This window comes from Trichomycterus rosablanca, chromosome 2, assembly GCF_030014385.1.
Source record: "Trichomycterus rosablanca isolate fTriRos1 chromosome 2, fTriRos1.hap1, whole genome shotgun sequence".
In the NCBI taxonomy this organism is placed as follows: domain Eukaryota; kingdom Metazoa; phylum Chordata; class Actinopteri; order Siluriformes; family Trichomycteridae; genus Trichomycterus; species Trichomycterus rosablanca.
This window is the reverse complement of record NC_085989.1, coordinates 38,321,816-38,346,157: the sequence shown is the minus strand read 5'-3', so window position 1 is coordinate 38,346,157 and position 24,342 is coordinate 38,321,816. Positions and strand designations below refer to the sequence as shown.

The following is a 24,342-nucleotide window of genomic DNA, read 5'->3' as shown; positions in this document are numbered from 1 at the left end:
CCATGGAGGCCCCACCTCACAACTTACAGGAGTTAGAGGATCTGCTGCTAACATCTTGGTTCCAGATACCAAAGCACACCTTCAGGGCTCTAGTGAAGTTCTGGCAGCAAAAGGGGGACCAACACAACATTAGGAAGGTGGTCATAATGTTATGCCTAATCAGTGTATGTAACCTCTATACAAATAAAAAGCTACTTAGCTTTTGTAACTGTAATTGCAAACCAAAAAAATCTATTTGTGTTAATCAGGCCATTTTAAACAAGTCAATTAATAGTTAATCAACCACTAAATAGATTAAATACAGCCTGAAACAGAAACTAAAACAGATGCATAGAGAGGAAGTGATGGTGGAGAGATGTCTGCAGTGGAAAAAAAAAAAACTGATGGTGCCAAATGCACCGTTCATGGACAGCCATGTGACAAATCACCCGGCCAGCAGCAGGCCTGTAATAGACCACCTTATGTAAAAACCTTATGGTCAGAAAACTGATCAGAAGAGACATGACGTGCAAAAAGACATGTAACACTCCGTATATAATGATTTACTAAAAGGCACCTGGACAGAGGAGACTGTAATAATAAACATTCAAACATGATAATCAGCTTAACTACCGCATACAGGAATGAGCTTACACTATACAATCTTTATTCCTTAAAGATAAAAGCTAAGACAATAGTGGTGATGGGATATCTAAAATATATTACTTCTTATATATAAATATAGTCCTACATGTTGCACATTTTTCAACGTTTTATTTACATGTTAAAATGTGTTCTTGTGACAGTGTGTCAAATAGTGTGCAGTAATCCTTTATGTTGAGTGAACACATACAATGTGTGCTTAACAATAAGTTACAATCCGTAAAGCACAAAACATGATCTTAATTTGGCATTTTGTAACCATGATCTATGGAAGCCTGTTTTCACCTGCTAAACAAAAAACAAAACAAAACAAATAGTCCTTCTGTTTCAGGTAGCAATACAGTTTTATGCAAAATGGGTTTATTTTCTCAGTAAAATTAAGTACTGTTAACACCCTAACAGATAAGAAACGTTGGCACATTTGCACACATACTGTTTAGTTGTTAGAAGTATGTTAACCCACTACTGCTTAGATCTTGGGTTTGGATCGCAGGTGTGCCATCCTATTGGGTGTCTACACAGATTTAATTGTCTATGTCTGTTTGGGGGTTCTGAAGTCATGTCAAACAGCATAGCCACTGGAAGGTGCACTTGTCAGTCACAGTGTGCGCTCAGTGTCGATCCCAAGCCCAAATGTTTTATTAGGACCGTTTGTTTGTTTATTAGGATTTTAACGTCATGTTTTACACTTTGGTTACATTCATGACAGGAACGGTAGTTACTCATTACACAAGATTCATCAGTTCACACAAGGTTATATCAAACACAGTCATGGACAATTTAGTATCTCCAATTCATGTCTTTGGACTGTGGGAAGAAACCGGAGCACCCGGAGTAAACCCACGCAGACACGGGAGAGAACACACAAACTCCACACAGAAAGGACCCGGACTGCCCCACCTGGGGATCAAACCCAGGACCTTCTTGCCGTGAGGCGACAGTGCTACCGACTTAGCCACCGTGTTCATGTGGAAAGTAACTGAGTAAAAAAAGGTGCCACATCTTTAGAAATAACAATCTATTATTTCTTATTATTGTGTTTTATTGGTTGTGTTTCTTGGCACAGAAACTAGCACAAAGTGTTGACTGGGGATCGTTGTATAAAAATTTTATAAGAAAAAGCAAAAATAGGAACCATGGGTCGCTTGAGTGGTGTAGCTTAAGATCTCAAGCTCTAAAGCTGTGCTGTCCAACAGTCACAACTGGCTGTCTGAGGGAGGGAGGTTCAAAAAGTGGGGAACTCAACAAAGGGCACAGAGTGCGCTCTCAGTGAGACTCTGCCTCTGGTCGACTTAGAATGTACGTCTGTCAAAAAGGACACGATAGTCCGCGGCTCTCCTCGGTCAGGGCAGGGGTGATGCAAGCCGCAGAAGATTGTTTTTTTTATTGTTTATTAGGATTTTAACGTCATGTTTTACACTTTGGTTACATTCATGACAGGAACGGTGGTTACTCATTACTCAAGATTCATCAGTTCACAAGGTTATTTCGAACACAGTCATGGACAATTTAGTGTCTCCAATTCACCTCACTTGCATGTCTTCGGACTGTGGGAGGAAACCGAAACATGCAAACTCCACACAGAAAGGACCCGGACCGCCCCACCTGGGGATCGAACCCAGGGCCTTCTTGCTGTGAGGCGACAGTGCTACCCACTTAGCCACCGTGCCGCCCAGCTTCGGAGAAGTTACAATCTGGGAAATGGAAACTAGATTGGGTGACCAAGAGGGGAAATGCAAAATTCGAATAAAAAAAAAAATATATATAATAATTATGTCAGGCATTTCCTTCCCTTAGAAGCACATCTCAAATATTACTAACATTTTAAAAATATATAAAATCTTCAAAATATATTTTGCTATCATTTTAAAGTCATAAGTAGTTATAATAGTAAATTACGATAAATATCATAATTTTTTGGCTTCTCTAGAAGGTGAAAACAGGCATCCCTAGTGATCTGTAAAAAGCTGTCAGTAAGGTAAGTTAATGTAAATGCAACTACGCTGAATGATTGTCTTGAACTGTGCAGCAGAGCGCAGTCTTTGAATCAGAAATTGGTTCAGGTCCACACTGCTCTCTCCACACTCGCATCCATCCCACATTAAACTCATTGGCAAGCATCTGCAAACAAGTGAGTTGGTGTTTACACAGAACATCCATTAAAACAATAGCTTAAAGTGAAAAAGTAGAACAGCAAGGTCAGGACATGGCACGATTCCCACCGGGACAGAGATGGTAGCTACGGCTACAATTAATCATCACCACCACAAATCGTTTGCGTTTCTTTCCACGCACACTTTCTAGAATGTGTTAGACGAGTTGGTCCTGTTTTAGCTGCAGCCATGAGGCATCCTCGGAGACTTGTCTGTGTTTGACGACGGCTGGCAGTTGATGTCTCGCAGACGGAGCGAGACCCGAACGGCATCTTAAACACACACCGGTTTCGGTTTAGACGTCTAGACGAGGAGGAGGGGGAAGATATAAACTGCTAACAATATTCCCATGCTGTTTCTGGCTGACCCGTCAGAGTCGTGTCTACACAAACGCTTGTCTTTATCTCCCTCTGTAGCCTGAACGTTGCAGTGCTCGGTGCCAAATGATATGCAGTGATGGGGAGTCGGTGCACGTCAGGAAAATAGCTCATTTGTTGAGTGTGATGTTGGCGTAGGAAGTGGGGATGTAGCCTTCATCGCCGTTATTCCGCCTCACCCGTGTCCATCCGTCACCTTTGTCCTCCTCCACCACGGCCAGCACCTCCCCTTCTTGCATGGAGATGGTGCCTTCACTGGAGCCTGCACACCAGAAGAGGGCAGCACAGAGAAAATAGATCACAAAAACAAAGTAAGGAATAAACATGTGAGTAATTCACAATGTAAACAGAGCCAGATATAAAAAATGTTAGAGCTCTATCTGAATAAACTTCTCAATTGGAATTTTCATAATATTTATTATCATATAAGCAAAAGAAAAATCACATTGTAATGTTTAAGATACACAGTTTTACATTAGGCACAGCAGTCTAATGCACTAGTACACCACAAGTTCAAATCCCAGTTGTGCTATCAACTGGCCAGGCGCTTACACAGACACTTGATTGAATGTGTGCCTGTAGCGGGTAGGGAAAACTGTCGAGCAGTGATGACCCATATTAGGAGGCGAGGCACCTAGACAAGGGGTGGTTTATCAGAGATGGTAGTGTGTGGCACTCTGTATGCAATACTGACATCTTTAGCAGGTAAGAAGATACAGTAGATTGTAGCGTGCATGCAAATAGCGTGAAGCGTGCATGCAAATATATATGACTAGACTTGGTGAACAGGGGTGAATGGAAAAATTTAAATAGCTGGATTCCATTCCACAGGGTCCCTAGGTAGTGTACTTGTATACCCTCCACACTAATCACATGATATCGGCTATTAATATTTAAGTTTATAAGCATTGTTATTAGGATGGGTACATTCATGACAGGACAGGTAGTTACTCGTTACACAAGATTCATCAGTTCAAGTTCGAAATCAAACAGTCAAGGACAATTTAGCATCTCCAATTAACCTGACTGCATGTTTTTGTACTGTAGGAGGAAACCGGAGCTCCCGGAGGAAACCCCTGCAGACACAGGGAGAACATGCAAACTCCACACAGAAAGGACCCAGACCACTTCACCTGGGAATCAAACCAATGAGTTACTTGAGAAAGCAAAAGGATGGTCAAAGATTGCTGTCAACGTGACATTCTGACGTTTATGTGGTACCGTTGCAAGGCCGTTCCAAATGAAGGGATTTAAACTACTGATGTTCCCTTAGCACAGTTTTTTTTTTTTTTTTTTTTACTTTTTAAATGACAAAAAATGTGTTGCAGAGATAAATAATAATTAGGGATGTAACGATGCACCACAAGACGGTTAAAATCGGTGCACATGTGCCACGATTCAAATCGGTTATTAATTTAGATGAATCGATATTCACGTTAAAAAGCAGAAGGCACTGCGCTATTCACCCCGCCAGGTTGACTGCACTTCACAAAGTTGCCAGGTAGGGGGATTTTCCAGCCAAATTTATTTATGTAAGGATGCTTTCTTTATTTGTATTATTCATTTATTTATATAATGTTGGATTTGTTTTAAAATTTCATTTGTTTTTTTACACAATAAGCATTATTTGGCATAGTTTGTACCTACCTCAGAAATAAAAGGGCATTCGTTATTTAAATGAATAAAAGATAAGCACAAATACAGTATTTTATTTTAAAGAGAAATAATAAAAGAAATATTTGTCATAAATTGTCTTCAATTTCATTTTGTTTAAAAAAAAAAAAAAAAAAAGGTAAAAAATCGTATCGTGAACCTAGTATCATGAATCGTATTGCATCGTGGGTAGAGTGTATCGTTACATCCCTAATAATACAAATTTAATAAATTCTGAACTTTTGCACAAACGGAGACTTTATGTTATACCTTGTAAACCACAGTGGGACAAGATTGGCAACAATTTCATTAATTAAGTATATTTCGTTTTTTGTTTTGTTGCATTGTTTGTGTTGCCTGGACTGCAGTAAAAATCATGGACAAAATGTGGGTTGCTTGGTATCACATACATTTCAGAATGTCATGTTTACAGCAATCTCACAATTCCTTTGCTTTCTCAAGTAACTACCAAAATAATGAACCGCAGCCATGTATTATATTTTGTATGTAATATGTATGGAATAAACATGAGTTTATGGAAATACATCAAGTTTGTGTTGTATTTACATTGTGTTGTATTGCGCGTGATTAGCTATATAAAAGTTAAGCTGAATTTGGTGAATTTTGCAGCATTCACTGGTTACTTTCGACGTTGGTGGTTGCTTTCAACTAAGATTGATGAAACATTAGTCTGACAATCCCGCTTGTACCATCTGCTGGTCTCAGATAATGCACCTGTATTAACCCACAAGACACTCAGTGATTGATAAGAAAACTTTACTGTCAGGTTCCTGTTTAATGATGAACCTTTGTTTCTCACGACTCCCTACACAGTTTGATGTTTCCTTCAAACTGAACGCTTTCACTCCCTACAGTGTAATAAAATGGCTCGAATTCACTGTATAGTCCACTTTAGAGGGACCTACTGGGGTGATTGGAATGCAGCCAATGTGTAGACACATAGTTTTAATACATTTTGTCCAATGATCCTGATATAAAAAAGGAGGTATGAACATCCAACGTTTATGGCCTATTCTGAGAGAATTGCTTGTCAAGCTACTGTTAACTCGAATTACCTGCCACTTAGAAGCAGAGAGATGTGTCTATCCATCTGGAACATCTGTTCCAGATTACAAATGAAACACATGCTCTAAAGGTCCTTTCAAACCCAACTCCTTCATTTACCTTATCTATTTATAGATACTGGATCTTTAACCTTAATAAACTTACATATGGAACCATTAATTATTTAGACTATTATTCATGAGAATCATACATCAACTCTTAATGTATTTATTTATTAGGATTTTAACGTCATGTTTTACACTTTGGTTACACTCATGACAAAAATGGTAGTTACTCATTACACAAGATTCATCAGTTCACAAGGTTATATCAAACAGTCATGGACAATTTTCAATTCATCTCCAATTCACCTCACTTGCATGTTTTTGGACTGTGGGAGGAAACCGGAGCTCCCGGAGGCAACCCAGACAGACATGGGGAGAACATGCAAACTCCACACAGAAAGGACCCGGACCACCCCACCTGGGGATCGAACCCAGGAACTTTTTGCTGTGAGGCGACAGTGCTACCCACTGAGCCACCGTGCCGCCCCAACTCATGTAAAGACTTAAGTTGAAAGAGAGTCCAAAATGGCACAACAGCAACCCAAACCAATGGTAGCTCAAGATAATAGACTAGTATTCAGAAGATCATTGTTTCAAGCCCCACCACCATGTTGCCACTCATAAGCCTCTAAGCAAGGCCATCAGCCCTTAACATCTCATTGTATATCACTCTGGATATAAAGCACCTGCTAAATGCCATAAACGTGAATGTAAAACAGCTTAACATGTTTTGTTGTCTCTAGGAAAGACTACCATGACATTCTTCTCAACCAATCACCAGCCTGACACTAGCCAATCACTTAATAATCACGTTTACTATATTTCTTCATAACATGATGAGTAAGGCCATTTCAAATTTGCTTAATTCTAAGGACCTTGTTTTTAAAAATCACAGATTTCACAGATTTGTGCCACATTACACAGCAGTAACTAAATAACGTTAATAAAGTTGAATGATAAAATAAATGGAAGTTACAATACACATTCAGCGAAGGTGCAAGGCTCCATCTCAAATACGAAAATTTGCATCCGTGTTTTGACACCCCCCCTCTGCATCCACAGAAATGGTTGGGAGTTTTTCAAACTCAGTTACCTAAGTAGCGTTTTAGCAGCTTTAGACTTTGACATCTTGTCTAAGTGATTGCTAACTGAACTGCTGTAGGATTGCTAGGACCGCCTCATAGTGCAAATTACCCAGTATACATTTACATTTTTCAGCATTTAGCAGACGCTTTTATTCAAAGCAGCTTACAGTTGTGACAGTATACAGTCTAAGCAATTGAGGGTTAAGGGCCTTGCTCAAGGACCCAACAGTTGCAATCTGGCAGAGGTGAGGCTTGAACCGGCAAGCTTTTGATTACTAGTCCAGTACCTTAACCACTAGGCTACAGATGCCCAAAATGCAAATGACAAAAGTTAAATCGCTAAACACAAACCTTACATTTTTAATTTCACAGCAAACTGCATATTACATGGGAAAAGACTCATTACACAGTCAGTGCCTCGATTTTCACGGCTATAATTTAGGAGAGCCTTAATGATGAGGGCAGCTCCAGCCTAGCGGTTAAGGTACTGGACTAGTGACCAAAAGGCCCTTAGCCTTTAATTGCTTAGACAATATACCTTTGCAGTGCTGTAAGTCGCTTTGAATAACAGCGTCTGTCAAATGCCGAAAATGTAAATGTAAGCAAGACTTGAGTTCTGGGGAAAGGATGTTTTACCACCATTACACACAGTATAATTGTACCTGTATATTTTATTTTACATTTTAACTGTATAATTTTCTAACATTTATATGTTTTCTTTTTTCTTCTTTACTTTAACCTGTTGATTAGACCAAATTAGTGCAGCCTGGAAATATACAAAAATCACCTCATGTTTATTAGGTTTACATGATTTCCTGCATGTCACAACACATTGCAGCTTTATGCACATGCGGATAATATTACTCCCCATACAATGCACACCGTATTGTATGACGCCGTTACGTCAGATTTTAATCAAGCACTTACAAAGACACTGTTTGAGAATCACGCCCGTCCCTGTGGTAACAGTGAGGTCTTGGCTTTAATGAGGAAGTGAGGGTGTAATTAGTGTAGTGTCATTTAAAAGGTACAGGGAGGGGTCATTTCGCCCTGCTGTCATTTTGAAAAGGGACATGCAGTAACCTGTTGGGTTCTAAATGTATAGTTTGATGTACCAGTCACCTAAAAACAAATGCCTCCAATTAGCTATGACACAATGTATTGTTACACGACAAAATAAGACATAAATTGTCTTGCTTTTTGTTTGTGCATCCATGTTAACAGGTTCGACAATTCACACCACATGGGACAGCAGCATGACAGGTTCCCAGATGGCACGCTGTCTACAATTCTGCTAATAAGCCTATCTTTTCCCCTCATAAGCTGCTTGGCACTCAGTAAAATACAGTGAAACAGTATTTTAAACAGAAAAAGGCAAATAATGATTCAATAACTTATAGCTGTTAGTACATGCTGCGCTTCAGTAAAAGAAGGTACACAGTTTCCTTTAAATATGAAGTGGATTTAGAAAGTATTTAGACTCTTGACTTTTTGTACATGGTGTGTCTTGGTCAGGGAAGTAAGAATAAACTCTATGTTCACTCTATAAGAGCTCCAAAAGTCCTATGTAGAACTGGGAGAACCTGTTGGATAGACAATCATCTCATTGGCCCTATTAATCAGGCAGGATGGCCGGACAAAAACATAAAGGACTTGTGGCAACACCAGGGAAAAAGGTCTGATCAGAAGCAAATTCAAACTCACTGGGAGACTAAATACAGGAACATTTTTCTTTTAAGGACAAGCAAACTTATACCATGAAAATAGTTTACCTTTCAACTCAACAATGACACAGAGCATATAGCCAAAACAACCAAAGAGTGGCATTGGGGAAAGTCTCTGAACATCCTTAAGTGGCCCAACTAAAAGCCCAGACTTAAATTTTATTGAACATCTGCAGGGGGCACTAAAAATGGCAGTTTACAGACACTTGCCAACTGATATAAATAAGAGGATCTGACATGAAGAATGGGATGAACTGCCCAAATCCAGGCAGCTTTGCAGCTGTAATTGCTGACAGAAGTACTGAATATTGGGTCTGAACACTTCTATGAGTAAGAATTCAGTTTTTGACTTTTACTGTCAAAAGTCTAAAAATTTTCATTTTGTCATTATACATTAAATTAAAATCCACAACACAATGGCAGCAAACAGTAAAGGGTCTAAATACTTTCTGAATCCACTGTATAACTTTATTTTATTAGGATTTTAACGTCATGTTTTACACACTTTGGTTACATTCATGACAGGACAGGTAGTTACTGGTTACACAAGATTCATCAGTTCAAGTTTAATGTCAAACACAGCCATGGACAATTTTGTATCTCCAATTTACCTCCCTTGCATGTCTTTGGACTGTAAGAGGAAATCAGAGCTTCCGGAGGAAACCCACGCAGACATGAGGAGAACATGCAATTTCCACACAGAAAGGACACGGACCGCTCCACCTGGGAATCGAACCCAGGACCTTCCTGCTGTGGGGTGACAGTGCTACCGACCGAGCCACCATGCTGCCTATATACCCGAAGATAACTCCACGTCTGGTTTAAGCCTGCTTTATTGTGCTTCAGCCCTAATTGCATAGACATTAATGACCAATACGTGCAAGCTGTGGTAGTGATTTTATATATTTAAGCAGGTAACTCCCAGCAGTTACCACTGTGGGTTTTAAAGCTTCATTTATTTATGCAGCTATAAAACTTGTTTGGATGTTGATTAAAAAAATACTATAGATGCCCAAAATAATGATATTTAAACTACATGAAGCAAATGGAAAGCCAAATGTCATTTGAGCCTAAATGGTGCCAATTGACTGGTGCATTTGGGATGATGAGCTGGTTTTCAGTCCAAAAAGTGTACCCTTGGTCCTATCTGATCATATAACCTTTTGCCACATGTAATCAGAATCTTTCACGTATCTTTTGCAAAATGCAACCAAGCTTTTAAAAAGAGGATCCTTTTGCGTCTTTGCCATAGAGGACAGCCTATCATAAAGCTTGTGAGATTGTTTACTAATGCAGCGTTTCCCAACCTTTTTTGCACCACGGACCAGTTTTATATAAGATATAATTTCACGGACTGGTGAGGAAGGGATGACATAAAATTATGTAATAATATTGCTCACAAAATGTAAATGTAAAATGAGCTATTTTCGCTGCATTAAAATGCTGCTCCCACCTAGGGGTGACAATAGCACCCGAAATAGAAGCAGTGAAAACTGCTTTTCTAGCGATCTCTAATTATTCATTCTTTCTGTGCGGCCCGTTAATAAATAGCCCACGGACCGGTACTCAGTCATAAAGGCTAGTCATTTAAGGTTGCTATTGGCCACTTGGTAGCGTTCCTGATCATTATCCTACTGGTTTGGTCATCCAAAGAGACGGCCAGATCAAGACCAGGTGCTGGTGAGGCAATGCACTTTCCAATTCTTGATAACACTTTAAAGGCTACTCCAAGGAATAGTAAAATCCTCTAAAATCATTTTGTATCCTACTTCTAAATAGGGCTTTTCCACAACTTTATCCCTGGGTGCCTTTAAAAGCAAATTAGCAACCATGGTGAATACATTACTAGTTGTGGAATCTTCAGTTAATTTGCTTTTGATTACTGTAATATAAAATTGACTGTTCCCTGATGTCAGGTCTGGGAAGTAGTGCAGCATATGGTCTTGAGGTGAAGCTGAGCAAGTCTAAGAATTCATCCTAGTGATAGTAATAAGATTTTAACTAACTGGATTTTGCAAACGTGTACATTTCAATGTGTGACGTGAAAAAAATTGACAGGGTATGTTTCTATATGCACTCGATTAAAGTGCAACAGTCCTAAACTATAGTGAGAAAAAGCCATTTTATTTGTACCTGGAAAGTTGTATAAAGCTGTGCACGTTCCAATTGGAGTAGAAAGCTCCTCTTCCTCAAAGTCATCATCGAACTCAGCATAAATTGCCTGGGAGGAGTCAGGGGCGCTTTCATCTGAATGGGCCCCATCAGGACTGCAGAAAGAGTGATGGTGGAGTACACATGGTCAATAAGTAAACTGAACAGAAAAACCTGCCAGCAACTACACAAATTACCTACACATAAAAACTAAATGACCACCTACTGGCCCTGGTCAGCATATCGGAAACCTCTATACATCATATATTATGAAACTCATAATGGGGTGAGAGCTGTGACATATTGGATTGGAATGTTCCATTATGGTACTAATCTTACACATTAAATCTTATAGACAAGAGGTTTTTAACCTATGGTACTGTAAGCAATGTCATTTTTGCTAAAAATAATGGCAGTACTGTTAGCCAACACTATCTTTTTCTAACATTACTCGCTAATAAATGTGAATAGACAAATTATAAATTATATAGTGCTTGAGTGGTGCAGTGTCTAATATGGCCAGCCAGGCGACTACACAAACGTGATCGGCTGTGTCTGAAGAGAAATAGGAGTGGTAGCCAAAGCCCTGCGATAAACTGGTGCCCTATCCAGGGTATTCCTGTCTGAACTAAACCCATCATGACCCTGGGCAGGATGATCATTAGTTTTAGCAATTTTGTAGTGTACAGTGATAAATAATTAAAGCTCAGTTTTTATAGGAAGCTTTATCCCAGGTCTATATTAAGCTGCACTGTAGATTGCGTTAACCTCTGTTCTCTAATTACAAATTTCAATTATTGTGCAAAGCTCTAAGTGCATTTTTGGATCTGTTCTGTCATGCTGTAAGCTATGGGAGCTTTTTGTCGTGGTTGGTGAGAGCTGCAAGTTAGAATGTTTTGAACTCTAGGAAATGCATGAGGCGAATTCTTAATGATTAGATTGGGTGGAGGAAAAAGAAACAAAGGAGTTACACCACTACATGTCACAACCTTGAACCTTGCTAGAGCTGGCTTAGGCAAAGAAGGGCCTTGGCCAGGAAGGCAAGAAAAAAAAATATTAATAAATAATGACTTCTTGTTGGCTTTGAGTCAATTGGTTAATCATTAACATCCTTAACAGGAACATCCTTAAAGAAAACTTCCTCGAGTGCACGCTAATTCAGAAATGGGGTGACACTTCAGCTTTCAACACAAGAATCAACCCAAGCAAACAGCAAAAACAAGTGGTTTCAGGGCAAGTCTCTGAACGTCTTCAAGTGGTCCAGCCAAAGCCCTGACATAAACCCCATTGAGAATCTGTGGAGACAGTTCACAGCCACGCTTCATCAGGGCTGGAGAAGATCTCGTACTACAAATGGAGTAAACTGCTATACGGGTGTGCAGAGCTTGTAGCGATGTATCCAAATAGACTTGCTGCTAAAGTGGATTTCTTAGGATCTGAATACTTTTGTGAATTAGATTTAAGATTTTGATTTTAAATCAATTAAAATCCATGTTTTTACGTCAGTCTCCAATCCTTTTAAAATGAAATCTATAACACAAAGGTTTGGTTTCCCAGACAGGGATTAAGGCTAGTCTAGGACTACATTTTGCTTTAAATGGAGAATCTCCATTCAAAATGCTGTGTAGTCTAGGACTAGGCTTAATCCCTGTCTGTGAAACCAACCCAAAGTGTGCAAAAGTCAAGGGATCTAAATCCACTGTATTTAAAAAGGTAACGACAAAATAAAATGTAGTATTACAATATTTATTAGGCCAAATCATCTTGTATTGTACTACAGGGTGGGCCATTTATATGGATACACTTGTGAAATTCTCAATAAGTTTGATGTGTCACATGACCCTCTTCCCATTGAAAAAACTAAAGTTGGATCCAAAATGGCCGACTTCAAAATGGCCGCCATGGTCACCACCCATCTTGAAAAGTTTCCCCCCTCCCATATACTAATGTGCCACAAACAGGTAGTTAATATCACCAACCATTCCCATTTTATTTAGGTGTATCTACATAAATGGCCCACCCTGTACAATTGTATTGAAACTCAAGTTTCTATATTATGTATGTAGCCTGATACAGTCGAATCCGGTTAATTGGACCACCGGTTAATCGGACCAGCCGCTTATTCGGACCGAATCCTAAAGTACCGAAACAAATCCTATTATGTACGTGTAATGTTATTCGCTTATTTGGACCAAAATTCCGTTTAATCGGACCAAAGAACGTGAGAGCGAATAAGAAAAAGAAGCCACAAGTCGCCACTTAGAGCGGATGCAAAGCGGGTCAGCGAGATATGGGAGGATTCCTGGGCTCCCCGGGAGAATTTATGCTTTTATCAAAGGTCAGGAAATCCGAAAAGTTGTGTTGACAAGAGCAAAACCAGCGGGAGGTGAACACGCCCACCACTTTCTTTCCCACAACGAAGCACCCAGTAGCCAGCAGCGTGGTTATTGGATTCATCTGCATCTCCGCTTTTTGGCGAAATGAAGTCAAGAGTGTCCGGCAACACGTGCAAGGAATTCCCTCCTGTCAATCACGATTAAAGTCATTCCACTATCATTCCACTATCATTCCTTGTAACATAGGGCATGTTCGTGTAATCGGACCAGCCGGTTATTAGGACCAAAACGATTGCGTCCCGATGTGGTCCAATTAACCGGATTCGACTGTATATAAAAAAAAACATAGTTCAGGACTTAGTTCCTAGACTAAATCTAATTCTTTTTTTTTTTTGTAACCTTTGTAACCTTGGGCAAGTTTGCAGTGAGTCTGTTGCCACTCATTCTTGAATACACACTGAACAGGGCACCAATCCATTGCAGCGCACTGCACATTAAATCATCTTGGGACAATTTATTCAGTCCACTTTCTGTATGTTTTAGGAGGTGGCTGTACTGGTTCCAGTTTGAGATATTATGATATTACAATATTTATGATATGCAATAAGTAAACCATTAAAATAGTATCAACGTATATGAATTATCATCTTCAGAGAACTATGACCTTATAGCAAACATGCAAAAGTCATGCCAGGACTTTCCTGTAGAAGACTCAAAATACTTGTTTCCTTGTTGTGAACTGCAGTGGTCTGTCGTTTTACAGTGCTTGGAGTCTAGCCAATCAGTGCACACTGATAAGTCCATATCCCCACCCCTCTTAGCCCTTTAGCCAAACATTTTTTTTTTTTTTAAACCAAACAAAAGTTTGAGATGAGGTTATCTTGCATGTGTGCATTCTCAAGCTTGTGTGGTGATAGCACTGACCTGTACACACTGAGGGAACCATTGTTGTTCAGGGAGTGACTGGAGTAACGGAGAGTAGCGTCTCGACCCCCGGCTCCTGCCAGCCACGACTATAACACAGAAACACAACAAAGTAAGTATGTACACACTCCCAATTTGTATTTGTACTTATTTTAATGACGTGGCACACCCTAAAGCTCTAATTTTAGCTTGGGTCTTATTTTAGACTTAACACTTAATTAGCTAAGCTAACAAAAAATACACTGACTAAATTAGCTACAAAATTCACTGAGTGTGTTTTAAGGCTTTTAAAACATGAGACTGGACAAGTACACAGAAGCTTTCACTTGCTCAGTGGACCAGTTATTGATATAATGATTTAGCCAACAGCACGATTAAGCTGTAAATAGCACAATAACTTGAACTGCCTCAAAAACTGCAACTACTCTTTTAAACACAGGTGCTTAGGAAACAACCTTTTAAGTATCATTACCATGGGCTTTTCCATTCATACTCATCTTATCATTACCAGATTTTAGCAGTTTACTGATTAATCACATGCTAATGTTAACAGCTGCCCTTACTAGGTAATTAGTTTCAGTGTGGCCCATCTCTTCCATCATAACACTATCGCATTGGCAATGCAACAAAACGAACGTGAGGACTAGCCGATTTTAAATTCCACTTACTGCAAATTAATATGAAAAACAGCAGCAAGCAAAATCTACTTTTCTAGTACGACGGATAAAATTGTTCATGCCGATGTTAAAGTGTTAGCACACATTATATTACAGCCATCTGTTCACTTTAGAACTTTCTTTATTTGAATGAAAACCTAGTTTTTCCCACATTTTACATCTTTATTATTGTCAGGGTCACGACGAGTCCGGTTCCACCGAGAAACACTGGGTGCAAGACAGGAAAATACTGGACAGGGCGCCAATCCAACACAGGTTTCTGCCCACCCCTCATCCTCTCCTCAGACATAACCAATCAAGACTGTGTAGATGCCCGGTCAGCGAGTAGCCCCGAGTTCGAATCTCGCCAATAATGGGCGAGCGTAATAACAATGCTGCGTCACCTGAACGGCCACCAAGAATGTATTCGCCACCCAAACATCCGATCAGTTGGAGTTCACTGATGACCCCCGTCCAATCTATCTTCGCATCCCCTCCAGGCTCAAGATACAGCCAGTTGTGTCTGAGTACTCCGCTGGCTAACAGACATCGGTGGTGGGCTAGATTAATAGACTGCTGCGCCTTCCGGAGGCCCACCTGACAGGTTAATATGGCATTTAATTATATCTTGTTTGTTTTTGTTTATTGCATAATACAGAGACTTTGAAATGATGATATCAAGTGCTGTAGCCAGTAAGTAAGTTAACTGTGCTGTATTTTCTTTTTATATTATTCATTATGGCAGCATGTGGTTGGACGAAGTAGCCTCAGTGTAGCTTACATGACTAAAAAAAAAAAAAATATTAAGGTACCGTTTTAGTGCTACTTGATCCATAAAATAAGTAAAATAATTATATGCATTAATAATAATAATGAAAGAGTACTTGTGATACTACATTAAAGATGAAAACCCTAATTAAACTGGAGTAGCTTTACCTTTTTGTGGACACTGCGATCAGTGTCTTTCCATACAAAATACGTAGTCAGTAATAAGACTGTAGTTACAGATTTAGTTCAGGATGTTCCTTTTTTACCTACTGTATTACAGGTGTGATAAATGACACTGTGAAGCACCTCATATTTGTTGAGTTCCCCCCGGAGCCGCTCAATGTTGTGGGTCGTCTGGGTGATCTGCGGTGCCAGGCTGTTGGGATCGCCCATCTGAGGATTTTTCTCATAAACGTCTTTCATCTTCCCTAGTGCCTCACTTTACACAGTCAACAGGGAGAGTGGTCAAATCAGGACAGTGATAGAAATATGATCAGATATACAGTCAACTTAAAATAACAATAACAATACTGAATCACCAGAGATAAAGCACATAGTCCATAGAAACATAGTCCAGAGTACTAATACTTAATATCACCAGTTTCCAAAGTAACATCGGTCATCACACTGCTTACCTCTGATCCAGTTCCTTCTGCAGCTCTTTGCTGATGTCGTCGATCTTTTGTTGTAGCCTCTTCCGCCGCTGCTCCGGGGGAAGATGGCCGAAATCTTCAGAGGCAGGCGGCTGGCATGAGATTGACAAGAAAAGAAGTTCTTTAAACACGTCCTGTGTGTGATTGCTTGTTCCTGCATAATCACCACTTCCTGTTTGTCCTAAAAACCTACTTTTCAGACCTTGATGAAGCAGACGAGAGCTTGGCCTGAACATTCAGAACTGCCTGAATGATCATTGGTAATAATCAATGATTGACATTTCTATTAAGTGTTTATATACAGTGGATATGAAAGGTCTACACACCAATGTTACAATGCCTGGGTTTTGTGATGTAAAAACATGAGACCAATATGAACTTTTTTTTAGAGCTTTTTCCAGCTGTTATGTCACCTATAATCTGTACAATTATAATTGAAAATTATATCAATAATAAATTGAAATCTTTCAGGGGTGGTGGTGGTGGGGGATTAAATAATAAAACACTTACAATAATGCGGTTACATAAATATGGACACTCTTCAGCGAATACTTTTGTTTGTTGAAGCACCTTTCATGACAGGAGTCACTTTTTAGGTAGGAAATCTCACTCTCCCTTGCAAAAGTGCTCCAAATCTGTCACACTGTAGAAGCATCTCCTGTGTAAAGTTCTCTTCATGGTACCCCACAGACTGGGTTCTGGCTAGGCCATTCCAAAACTTTGATCTTCTGTCTTTTGTTGATGTGAAGGTATGCTTTGGGTTTCTGTTCTGCTAAAAGATGAAATTCCTCTTCATCTTCAGCTTTTTAGCAGAGGCCCGAAGGTTTTGTGTGTTTTAAACTGTTCATAATTTTCTTCACCTTGACTACAACCCCAGTTCCAGGGAAAACAGTCCCTAAACATAATGCTGCCACCAACCTGATTGGATGTTTTTCTCACCACCCTACCCCACAGCCCAGACATATGGGAGATTGTTGTCAAATGTAGTACACAAACAGTACTGGCTAGAAATTTCTGCTGGTCCTTTATTGTTGCTGTAGGCCTCTTGGTCGCCTCCCAGACCAGTTTTCTTCTTGTCTTTTTATCAACCTTTAAGGGAAATCCAGTTCTTGGTAATTTCACTGTTGTGCCATATTTTATCCATGTATATAACGTCTAGGAAATTATTTGTACCGTTCACCTGCCTTTCAACCATAAGAGCTCTTTGGCTCTTTGCAGACAATGGCTTTTGCTGTAAGATGCAAATTAGTAAATGTCAGGAAAATCCAACTGGGAAAGTTGAACTTTGTATGAGGTTAATCAGGCTTACTTTAACTGATCTCACTGTGTACTATTTAACTTAAGTTTGAATGTGATTGGTTCGTTCTGAACACAGCCACCTCCCCAATTATAAGAGGGTGTGCACTCTTATGCAGCCACATCATTATTATTATTTTTTTTCAGTTTTAGTTTGTTTATCAATTTAATTGTACAGATTATAGGCTGAATCAAATGTCAACAGGGGTCTGTAGAATTTATAGAATTAAAATTTTTTCATGCTAATATATACATATATATAATCTATATTATACATATATATAATATATTCTATAATAACATATGATATTAAAATGTAAAGTTCTGTTTGACACCAGTATCCTAGTGATGGCTGCATTTATTTGGCTTTTTATGTGAGACATCTGGTACTATCACACTGGTATTTAAATACTTGTCAGAAGTCTCCAGAACATGCAGCTGGACCAGCAGCTGTGGCTAATTCAAGATAGAGTAAAATCTACATTTTTCAACTCTGGAAAATAATTGTAATCAGCTAAAATGGCTTAGAACTAGGGCTGGCACCGATCTGATACTCTGTATCGGTCTGATATTGGCCCAAATCACTGGATAGGATATCGGAAGGAAAAAAACATGTAATCCGATCTGATATTGTTACTTAATGTAAATAACACAATGTAAATAAGGCCGTTCAGAAATTAACACACACTGATCTACTTAAACTTTTAGCATTTAAAAAAAAATCATCTACTACTGCCACTTCTAAAACACTTTCACGGCATGTCGTTCAAAGTGTCTACAATTGGAAGATGTGGATGTCAATCAAACGCGATAGACCAATTAGAATTGACGCAGTGTTTGGCTGCGCTTATTAAAAAACCCTGCTGGATTTTGAAGAGGACATCTGTGGCTAAACGGGAAACGGTGTAGTTTGTTTTATTTCATAACACTAATGGCTTAAAATTCGTTGAGGATGTGAGAGATCTCCAAGCCGGGAAAAGATAGGTACATTTGTTTATTTTATTTTTTTTATTTAATTGTTTCTAAACAATATTTTTTATTATTTATTTAATATTTTTTCGCTGCCTCTTCAAGGTGTAGACTTGAGTTGACACATCTAGAATTTTATATTAAAATTTTATATATATATTCGTCCAACCCCATTTATATATATAAAAATTATTTGTTAAATACAGATAAAGTTGTAATTTAAATTTTATTTGAAATGTTTGTACAGTGCTGTTAAACAAGCCAAAAATGCTGCTAAATGTTCTGTGTGTAAAAGTTTAAATAAAAACAGCAGTTTTGCATAACTGTGATGTTGTAGGTGCTGTATTTACTCCTTTAGAATATTTGTTTCACAGTCTGAGCATTGTTATTTAGATAGCTAATTTAACCATGGTGCACTGAGACATGTATTATTATTACTGCTTAGTTGTTTGAGAGGTGAAATGACAGTATCGGATTGGTATCGCCAGATACTCAATTTGCAGTATCGTATCGGACATAAAAAAGTGGTATCGAGCCAGCCCTACTTAGAAGTAATAACTGTGACACAAAGCCCATCTATAAAAAGTATGTTAAGCATTTGTTTATGCCCTATAAGGTGATTATGGCCTATACACAATCTATGATCGATTTTAAAACAGTGTCCCCCAAATGGTGGTCAGAAAGTCCAAAGTAGGCCACAAGCAGGTATCGATGGATTTACAAAGGACTATTAATGCCACCACTTAAAAAAATCTATATTTTCCTAAAACCATTTATGAGTTAAAAAGCAGTAAATATGGGATGAATTACACATCATGTCTGGATCAAGTTGATGGAACTCAATTCTCAAGAATCAATACTGTGCCATAAACTATTAGCAAAAAAGCAGTTTGAATCTCCACAGTGCTATTGGCAGGCTGGGTGTCTACACAGAATGGCCAAAGCCTTGCTAAGGATTGGCACCCTGTCCAGGGTATTCCTGCCTTACACTTGTTTGTTTCTTTGTTTGTTTATTTAGATTTTAACGTCATGTTTACACTCTTTGGTTACATTCATGACAGACACGGTAACTACTCGTAACACAAGATTAATCAGTTTACAAGGTTATATCAAACACAGTCATGGACAATTTTGTGTCTCCAATTAACCTCACTTGCATGTCTTTGGACTGTGGGAGAAAACCGAAGCACCCGGAGGAAACCCACGCAGACACGGGGAGAACATGCAAACTCCACACAGAAAGGACCCGGACAGCCCCACCTGGGGATCGAATCCTGGACCTTCTTGCTGTGAGGCGACAGTGCTACCCACTTAGCCACCGCGCTGCCCACCTCACATTTGTAGCTGTTATAACATCTATAATTAGCTTACATGACTACCTGCACTTTTCTGATTAACATTATACACCTTGTACTGCTAATATTATTGTTCCATGGTTGAGACAATGGAGATGAAGTTATACAACCAAGACCAGGTCACTTTTCAAAAGGACAGTTTACAAATTGCATAACAAGACTAGAGCACAGACATTTTACTTGGAACGGCGGCATTAAAGATGGCAAGGGGTGACCACTATCCAAATGGGGACGTTGGGAGGTGGAAGGAAACCAGGTTACCCAGGGAAACCCATGAAAGACAAGCACCTGAGAAGAGGAGTAAACACTTGGACCATGAAGCTGTGCAGCAGCAATATTACATGCTGCCCAACTGTGCTGCCATTTCACCATTAATTTTGTTAGATGAAATTTAATATGTTAGAAAGTAAATCAGCTTTTTATCTCACAATATAGAATAGAATAGAGTGCCATTATTTGCCATAAACATACAGTATAATGAAATTCTTTTTTCGCATATCCCAGCTTGTGTTAGACCCACTACCCTTGTGTTAGGCTACCACTATAAGACAAATGTTGGACCTGGGACAAAACTAATTAAGAAGTGTTTATTTTGAAGAAATATGGTACTGAGATGTTTGAGGTTATAAGAGCAGACTATGATGTAGTGTAAACAAACCCACGTGCCTAAAAAGCTTTAGTGTCTGACAAAGTGCATGACCTTCTGTGCAGTATTTTTGCAAAGAATTTGTTTAGCCAAATTAAGCTCAACTGCCAAGAGAATTGAAACTTTAGTAATAATTCAATGCTGTGTGTATAATGCATAGATGGCCATTTGAAAACACTACAATATATAATCAGCCCAAAATAAATAAATAAAACAGCAAAAAGTACACTGTGTAAAACCCCACACCACACCAGACCACATCATTATGATGTTGATTACCGTGATCCTCTCCAGGGAATACTTCTAAAAGAGAGAGATAGACAGACAGACAGACAATGTGTTCATGAGAGCAGTCAGAAAAAATGTCTGTTGTGGGGAGATGTTCTGCAGTGTTCTTGAAGCTTTCAGAGATGTCTCTCTCTTCCATGACCTGGAGGTGACCTAAAAGGGCTTAAACATGCACTAGGCTCTGACCACTCTGCACATGACTATTATTCAGGCTAAATGGCTCCTGACCTCTCTCTCACTCACCGTTCTGCGCAGGTTCCTGAAGGATGACATTCGTGGCTTGACTGTCTTATTGATCTCCTTCAAACAGTAAGACAGAGGGTCCCGGCCAAACTTGGGGGAGGGGGGTCCATTAGCGGGCGAGGGGGCAGGGGGTGTGGAGAAGGGCGTGAGTGGGGAGGAGGAAGGCTGGGAAAGGGTGTAGCAGGACGAGGTGGACGGAACCAACACCAGGAACACAGGAGGGAGAGGATGGCAGGAGGTGGTAGGTGACACACACACAAACACAAACACACCAAGATGACAAGGGAAAGAGAGAGACACCATCAAACACCGTAAGCAACATCACAAAGCGAGGAACACGAGCGACCTCAGCAGGATCCTAAAAATGCGGAGATGTGAGCCACACGCAGCCAAGCACTAAAGCCTCAATGCACCACGGCCCAACATTAAAATCTCACAGCTCAGCGAATAGATTTTAACCCCGATCCAATACTAATGCCCCTTTATCCAAACCTAAAGCCCTATATTCTAAAGCTAAAACCTACAGCCAATAAAGCTTAAACTTAGCAGTAACCTAAATCCCTAGCCCACTATTAATAGAATATCTATGTTTTTTACTTTAATTTCCACCAGCTGCTTTTGTTAAGCATGGTAAATAAACAGACAATGATTTTAATCTATTATACTGTACTGAGAAAGCATGTAAATTCTATTGTCTCAAATACTTATAAATGCAACTGGTATATATTACCAATAAATGTTTGAATGTAAAATGTGTGACTGTGTAAAACACGTCTACCAAAGCTGTTTCTTTTTTTATTATTATTTTTTTTTTATTTAGCACGTCCAATTTCGTCCCATCTATCATCCTCTCATTAGTGCGGATTCCTGCTCCTGATTGGGGCTGACGAGGCCGTTCCACGCCTCCTCCGAAACGTGCACAGCCAATCGACCGTCTTATCACCCACACTTGACGAGTGCAGCGTGGCAGAGTACTGTGCACGGAGGATCACACACTCCGCCACACCCCCTCCCGTCTCCATACAGGCGCCACCAACCAGCCAGCAGAGGGCGCAACCGCCCCGTTCCTGAGAGAGCATCCCCTACGGTCTCAAGTCCCGCCCCCCACCCGGACAACAGGCCAATCGTTGTCCATAGCCGCCCAGCCTCGACCGTGAAGGCAGAGCTGGATTCGAAACGACGCTCCTTCGCATGTTTACTATTTTGTGCTTTTTTTTTTAAATCAATAAAGCATAAAGACCTGTTTATATGAAACTATAAGTGTTTTATATCTTTATGGGACACTATATGCTTGTTGGTTGACTTAACCCCTTAACTAATGACTGTTAAATTGGTTAAATTGCACTGGCAAAATCTGCATCCCTAGTACAGTATAGTTAAAAATAATCAGGAAAATCCTGCATATGCTAGGAATAAAAAGTAGGATGAAAACTGCTGGCTCTTATATTTTCAATCTCCACAGATAAACATTAAAGCCCCCTAAGTCAGTGCTATAAAACTTGATTGAACAATTAAGCCCAAATTCATCAATAACACTCCAGCACACAATATTAAAGCCCAGCAACCAGCATGAGAAAGAAAAGTGTGGCTTCACTGGCTAAACCCAGGCTGTCCTCTACACTATGGATGATAGCCAATAGGAAATACAAAACAGATGTCTTTCCCCCAGGGCTACTCAAATCAATTATTTGCTATGTTTCAAAGCACTATAGTATATGCATATAAACTACAACACTCAGCTTTAGCCAGTTATACAGTTATTGCATGAAGACCTTTAGATATCCATTTCACTTTCAATCAAGTAAAAGCTGGATCCAATTTGTGAGGGTTGATGGAATGGAGCCACACTTTTCCCTTAAACAGTATCAACAATAAAGACAAATACAGTGGGTCAAAAGAAACAGGGGTGGACAAATCAGCAGCCCAAGCACACAGTACTAAGATATAATTTGTCTGAGCTATTAGTCTTTTATCTGCCTAGCAGATTTAACACAGCGAATTACCTTAAAAGCTCATGCACAACAGATTTGAATATCAATTACCTCACCAAGCGGGCATTATATTTGGAATTATATTAGGGTTAAAATTCTAATGTGTATCACACATTCTGGATACTTATTAAATAATAAAGTGTGAAGATGGCAGCTCTGTACAGCATAACTCACTATATTGCTCAGGTTTGTCAGCTGCCTGATCACAATGCAACCTACAGATGCTGTACTGTTACAGATACTCATTTAAAAGAGTTAGTACTCCAGATAGACTTTTATATCTTTAATAAAGATGAATGATCAATTTCTAGAATGATTTCACTAGTTTTAGTCATGCATTTACAGTGTTTGGCGATGTCTATCACTGGTTGATACTTTAATGCATTCTACTTAAAGCAAAGTATCAAGAATCCATGTATTTCACTAGTTCACATCATGTATTTGGATTAGATTTCACTGGCTAGTCTGTTTTAGCCTAGTTAATTATGCCTTAGAATAAACACATTTAATTATTTACATTCCTGGGCAAGCTAATGAATGTATTATTTGTCCACCCCTATGATTACCAGATTTTTAAGAACAGACCAAACATCACACATATAATACAGAAGCAGCTTTGCTGTGCCATTGACTGATCTTTTTCTCAGCAAAAAAAGCATTGCACTAAGTGCTAAATATGAAAATAATCCAATTAACACTTAACGTGTGACATAGCATCTCAGCAAAATATAAAACATCAAGTTTTAATTGTTAATTATTGGTTAAACACAGACTAATGGTGGTCACTTACTGGTTAAAAGAGATTCTGTTTAAATCTGAAGAACATATTTGCACTGAAAGTATGCTAAATAACAAAAGTGAATAAACCCTTTTAATGAATAATATATTTTACTGTTTTATATTATTTAATATTATACTATATTACAAATAAGAACGTAAGAGTAACAACATGACAACTACCTGAAATAACTTCTCACAATTACTTGTACTACAGTAAATAATTTTTTGACGTTTTATTGCACTGTTGAGACTCTGCTGTGTCATTAATTGATTAGGAGATTAGAAAGTGGCATGGGACAGAGGCACATGCTGACTGGACACAGAGCAAAGAAAGACAGGATAGGACAAAAAACAGCAGACATGCACAGTTGGGTGTCAGCAAGAGTGAAAAAAGAAGTTAAACTAATAAGAGGTCACATGACTACAGTAAGGAGGTCAAACTATAGTCACTCAGTCTCTGGACTTGAACTGGACAAAAAAGAGGATCCAATGACTTTGCAGAGGACACTAAGGGCAATGTGC

The 24,342-nt window shown here is 39.2% G+C and overlaps 1 protein-coding gene across 4 annotated transcripts in view; it reads right to left on the bottom strand.

Annotated features, from left to right (window-relative positions):
• Positions 1-536: 536 nt before the first annotated feature.
• Positions 537-24,342, bottom strand: part of trip10a (thyroid hormone receptor interactor 10a) — a 57,630-nt gene continuing 33,824 nt past the window's right edge. The window contains exons 10-15 of one of the 4 annotated variants that reach the window (XM_063015194.1): positions 21,035-21,214; positions 16,235-16,344; positions 15,906-16,038; positions 14,176-14,264; positions 10,898-11,031; positions 537-3,434 (exon numbers count right to left, since the gene is read on the bottom strand). In XM_063015194.1, the coding sequence (XP_062871264.1) occupies positions 3,283-3,434; positions 10,898-11,031; positions 14,176-14,264; positions 15,906-16,038; positions 16,235-16,344; positions 21,035-21,214 (798 nt within the window). In that variant the 3' untranslated portion in view covers positions 537-3,282. The remainder of the gene's footprint in view (positions 3,435-10,897; positions 11,032-14,175; positions 14,265-15,905; positions 16,039-16,234; positions 16,345-21,034; positions 21,215-24,342) is intronic. The other 3 variants (XM_063015204.1, XM_063015214.1, XM_063015222.1) reach the window with 3 other exon arrangements.